The sequence below is a fragment of the Benincasa hispida genome, chromosome 9, assembly GCF_009727055.1.
Source record: "Benincasa hispida cultivar B227 chromosome 9, ASM972705v1, whole genome shotgun sequence".
Lineage (NCBI taxonomy): Eukaryota > Viridiplantae > Streptophyta > Magnoliopsida > Cucurbitales > Cucurbitaceae > Benincasa > Benincasa hispida.
The window spans coordinates 31,365,467-31,371,004 of record NC_052357.1 but is presented as its reverse complement, the minus strand read 5'-3'; the positions used below and the strand labels follow the sequence as shown (position 1 = coordinate 31,371,004).

The following is a 5,538-nucleotide window of genomic DNA, read 5'->3' as shown; positions in this document are numbered from 1 at the left end:
TTTAAAACGTAAAATACTATACCTTTTTTGTTTTTATCTTTTCTAAAATAATTATGCATTTTAAAATTTTAAATTTAAAATCCGAATACACTAAAAAGATAAAAATGTTTTCAAAATTTGCACGATTTGATCGCATAATCCGAAAATACATATTTGTTGAGCTCAATAAATCTCAAAACATAAAGTCTAAGAGGTTCTATAGTAAAGAATCTAGATTCTATTTTATGTTTTCAGATTCCCTGAATTCAGCAAATATGTATTAGGTAGACCATCCGAATTTTGTAAATATATAAACGCATTTTAAACAACTATTTAATTATATTTCATTTCTTTATAAAGAATTATAATCTAATTTTTTAATCGGCAAATACATACATGAAAGTATGAAATACATTTCTCCGAAATTATATAATACTTTATTCCAATAGCCTGTAAACAGGTCGCTTTCACGTAAGGTTTCGAAAACTCTGAAAGTGAACAAGAAACTCTCCAAGAAAATCCAAACTTTAAACTTATACCAAATCAAACTCTCTAAATCTCTCTCAGTTCATACCACAAAACTCCTCAAATCATTTCTCTGAAACAATCCTTTTCCCTCCATTAACATTCTCTCTTGATTTCCCCCTCTTCTTCCCAAAGAAAAGCATCTTAATCTTCTTCTATATCTCTTCTATCCATGGCTCTCTTCTCCCTCATCATTCAATCCCCCCATTTCCCTCCTCTTTCTTCCTCCACACTCTCCAATGGCCGCCGAACACCCTACAGTCTTCACCCCTGTCACCTTCTCCAAATACTCCAACAGGGTTCTTCTCAAAACCCTCTTGGATACCGCTGATGGGGGTCTTGCGTTTGTGGGTCAGAAATTGGTAATCGGAGGATGGGTGAAGTCCTCCAAGGAAGTTATCAGAGAGGCTGCGCCGTCGCCGGCCGATGCCAGTGTTAGGGCGGTTGCTAATGCTCTGCCTCCTAAGGCTAAGGATGTGAGCTGTATTGAGATTATTCAGTCGCGGATTCCGATTGTTAGGTCTTTGCTTAAGATGCTGTATGGAAATAATTTACATGGTGGTGAGAAGTTGGAGACGGCTGTTCCTAAGCCGCCGCTTCCTTCCACTGCTTTTCTGGCTGTTAATGATGGCTCTTGTGTTGCGAGCCTTCAGGTATCTCTTATTTATGCACGCCAACTGTTTGTTCTTTTGTTATGCGTATAGGACGTGGCTAACTCAAAACTTATTGTTTGTATCCAATAGTACTGTTTTTGTATTTTTATTGAGAAATTATTACATGTTGATGCCATGATATAACTATCATGACTGACAGTTTTCCACCGTTGTATATATGATGGAAAAATATCTCGATTTATATCCCATGGTTAATAAAGATACATTTTTTGAATTCACAACCAATGGTTTTTACGAGATACCCGTATTATTGGGTGATTTATCCTATCTATTATGCTAATATGTGTTAGACATGGATACGTTCCCGAACAATAGTATTTTGATCGTAAATGATAATGAAATCCCTTGTTGACCATTTTTATTATTTGCATTCATACATCTGCCATGGGGATTTTAAGAATTTATTGTGTCGCATAGGGATGAATTTGTATATTCTCTCCTAACCCACAAGAAAAGAGAGAGAAATTTGGAACTTTTAACAGAATTTAAAGTTGGTGCAGAGTTAAGGAAGGTCTAATATTTTTTTATTACAGCGTGTTAGAAGATAATTGGTTGCTTAAGCTTTGGTTGTGCATGGTTTTTTGCATTCTAATAAGAAACTTGTAGGTTGTTGTTGAGTCCTCGTTACATCATCCTACCCATCTGATGCCAACGGGAACTTGCATCTTGGTGGAAGGCATATTGAAGCAGGTCCCAGTACCTGGGAAACATGTTGTTCGGCTTGAAGTCGAGAAAATCCTTCATGTAGGGAAGGTTGAACAGCAAAAATATCCATTATCCCAGAAAAAGTTGCCAATGGATTTTTTGAGGAAGTTTTCTTATTTTCGTCCTCGAACAACTACGGTAATATGCACAAGCTTCAACTATACGTTCCATTTATTTCTGGTTCTGTCCGCATGCCTATTATTAAAGTGCCTATTAGTTTTAGGGTCGTGCCTAATCAGCAGCAGCAGGTAAATTATAGAACAAAGGCTTCCATTCATATTTTATACCTGTGATTGGTAAAGTAGAGCCTTGAAATCAGAAAATTGGAGATTTATACAGTTCATTTTCAACTAAAAGAAAGGATTATTTATATCATGAAAAAGTGAAGTAAAAACTTTCACTTCATTGTAGAACTCTTTTGTAGAATCGCTTGCATTGACCTTTATAGCATCTGCAAAGCTTGAGAAGAAAGTTTTGTATAGTTGACCGTTGGAACTAATGAAGTGTTGGATCTTGATCTTCATTGGTATTCTTTACTCTTTGCAGGTAGCATCTGTTATGAGAATCCACAATGCCTTGACTTTTGCAACTCACACGTTCTTCCAAAATCACAGCTTTCTTTACGTGCAATTACCCACCATCACGACCACAGACAGTGAGGGATTCAGCGAAAAGTTCCACGTTACAACACTTGCAGGTAAAGGTAAGAAAGTAGAACCAACAGAAGACAAAGAACACGATGGTGTAAGTCTTGAAACTGTCAAGGCTGCTATAACGGAGAAAAGCAATCTCGTCAAAGAGCTCGAGAGAAGCGAAAGCAACAAAGAAGCCTTAGTTGCTGCCGTTCAGGATTTAAAGAAAACAAATGAACTTGCACTACAGTTAGAAGCCAAAGAAAAATCCAAAACCAAATCAAGGAAAGATAAAGTTATTCCTGGAAATTTCTTCCCGCAAGAAACTTATCTAACGGCTTCTGGACAACTCCATTTGGAGACATATGCATGTGCCCTTGGCAATGTTTACTCTTGTGGACCAAGGTTTCGAGCAGATAAAATTGAGTCTGCAAAACATGCAGCTGAAATGTGGATGGTGGAAGTTGAAATTGCTTTTGCTGAACTCGAGGTATGGTTATAATCTTTTACTTATTCATTTAGATGGCTTACTATTTGACATCTAAACTATGGGCTTAAGATTCCATGTTGATTTAGCCATTAAAATCTTAATGTTATGTTCTATGGTTAGTAGTTGATTATAATAACATTGCACCATTGAAATGAAGAATTTCCATCTCTTAACTTGCATTTTGTATCATCATTTGGAGTCCAGAATGCCATGAACTGTGCTGATGACCTTGTAAAATTCCTCTCCAAATGGGTGTTGGACCACTGTCTGGATGATATGAAATTTGTTCAAAAACGAATTGACAAGACTAGCATTCATCGCCTTGAATCAGTTATATCATGTTCATTTGAGAAGGTCTCTTACATTGCGGCAATAGAAATCCTAGAAAAGGTGAAATCCAGATTATCTGCTCTTCTATTGTGTGACTCAGTTTTTCATTTCTAGCACTGCCCATCTGAATATTGAAAGGAAAAAAAAATCTTCACTGTCAGGCAACCGATCAAAAATCTCAACACTTGAAAAAGCTTAAATTTGGTGCTGCTTTAACTGTTGATCATCTCAGGTGTGTAAAATGTGCTATTATAATCAATAAGCAAAATGAGTTTTTTATTTTTCGTTTTTCGTCTTTCTGTTTAATTTATTTATTTAGAAAAAGTTATTTCTTCTTTGTACATGAAACAGTTATCTGGCTGATGCCATCTTTAAAAAGCCCGTGATAGTATATAACTACCCAAAAGAAACCAAGCCATTTAATGTGCGCCTGAATGATGATGGGAAAACCGTGGCAGCATTTGATGTGGTTCTTCCAAAGGTTAGCACATGGGCATATATCGACTCTTGGGAAAATTTACTTTTGGATGGATCTTGTATTGAATGAAAATTTATTTCTGAAACTGGGGCCCAAATGTTTGCAGGGTGGAGTAGTAATTTCTGGCAGCCAAAAGGAGGAGCGTTTTGACGTATTGATGACAAGGTTTGTTATTTTAGTGGTTTGAATACTATTTTTGTGTATGGACTTTCTTGTCTATTCCATTCCAGTGTTCAAACTTCCAAATATTCTATAATTGTTTTTTAATAAATTATTCAACAGAGACTTAGGTCCTGTTTAGATTGACTTAAAAAAATGTTTTTCAAAAACTCATTTTTATTTAAACACTTTTGATCAAAACCATTTAAAATACACTTTAAAAGCTATTTTGAGTGGTTGTCAAATACTACAATTTTTTTTAAAAATGATTTATTTTTTAAATTAAACATTTGAAAATGTATTCCAAACACACCCTTAAACATTATCTGCCACATCTTTTGTTTATTTTCTAGATCAATAGATATCTACATAGGTTAGATGTTAGGAGGATTCTGTTATAGATTTTGGTTCTTTTAAACAATTAATGGAATATAAAATGGAAAGGTCTAAGATCAAAAAGAAGGATGGATTATTTTAAAGTTGAAGGATCAAAATCAAAAGAAGTTTAGCTATCATGAGATTTTTTTAAAAAAAGGATATCAAGAATTTTTATCAAGTGAATGAAAAGAGACTAATGCTCAAAGATACAAGAAACTATAAGCAAAAATCATAACATCTTAGAGGTAAAAAAAAAGGCCTCGAAACATTACATGTAAGGTTGAACAAAATCATGTCCTGAATTGAAACCTCTCAAATGACTTAGTTTAATTATCATGAGTGAAAACACAGTGATAGCTGCTTGGGATAAAATTTTGATAATTTCATGACACTCCGGTGTTTTCAAAACAGTCACGGATGTTAGAAAGGAAAAATGTGAGAATTATTGATCTCTGTTTGAATATGGATGGTTGTTGGCAGGATGAAGGAGATGGGTCTGCCAAGGGAGCAATACGAGTGGTACTTGGAGATTCAAAGGCATGGAACAGTGAAGCACTCTGGTTTTAGTTTGGCATTTGATCGTTTTGTTCTGTTTACTACTGGTCTCACTGACATCAAAGATGTTATTCCATTTCCAAGAAGTTTTGGAAAGGTCAGCAATTAAGCAGGATCCAAGGATAAAATTGTTCAAAAATGTTTTACGACGCTACTGGCCCCGATCAATGGCGATGCTTAAAAAATGGAACCGAAAACGGTGTGTTTGTGTAAAAGGCCAAGGAAAGATGACTTCTGTTATTAGGGGATTTGTATTTGTTTGTTGCTAAGATTTGTTCGTGTAAATAAAAGAGAACTTGAAATCAAACAAATTATTTGTAGAAAAGAAATGATTCTAACGTTTGATCTCAAGGTCATGAATACTGAATATAGTGCTTTAATCGCTATCTTTAGCCTCAGTCATTATTATGTCTTATTCAAATCTTATGCACATCATTTTGTTCTGAATATTTTGATTACATAAGATAGTGAAAAGATTCCCGTTAAATACGGCAAACAGTTCAAAGAAAATCAAACATAATTGAATATTGATTTTACCTGAATAAATATTGCAATTTTTACTCCTTTATAAGCTTCTGGTTGAAATTTTATTACATAAAAAGAGTATTCTAATGTATTTTCAATTAAAAATAT

General features: G+C 34.6%; 1 protein-coding gene across 1 annotated transcript; it reads left to right on the top strand.

Moving 5' to 3' along the window:
* The first annotated feature begins 457 nt into the window (after nucleotides 1–457).
* On the top strand, nucleotides 458–5,307 carry LOC120086617 (asparagine--tRNA ligase, cytoplasmic 2). Its single transcript, XM_039043352.1, has 8 exons — nucleotides 458–1,157; nucleotides 1,785–2,021; nucleotides 2,430–3,005; nucleotides 3,210–3,395; nucleotides 3,497–3,567; nucleotides 3,687–3,816; nucleotides 3,920–3,978; nucleotides 4,831–5,307. Exons 1-8 carry the CDS (start codon nucleotides 744–746, stop codon nucleotides 5,012–5,014), a joined length of 1,857 nt encoding a protein of 618 aa, XP_038899280.1. The 5' UTR covers nucleotides 458–743; the 3' UTR covers nucleotides 5,015–5,307.
* The last annotated feature ends 231 nt before the right edge of the window (nucleotides 5,308–5,538 follow it).

Bases quoted from the DNA above. Each gene is read 5' to 3' on its own strand.
- LOC120086617 (XM_039043352.1), top strand. From the start codon at position 744: ATGGCCGCCGAACACCCTACAGTCTTCACCCCTGTCACCTTCTCCAAA. The intron at 3,817-3,919 runs GTTAGCACATGG...AAATGTTTGCAG, and splicing joins TTGATGTGGTTCTTCCAAAG to GGTGGAGTAGTAATTTCTGG. The intron at 3,979-4,830 runs GTTTGTTATTTT...GGTTGTTGGCAG, and splicing joins TTTGACGTATTGATGACAAG to GATGAAGGAGATGGGTCTGC.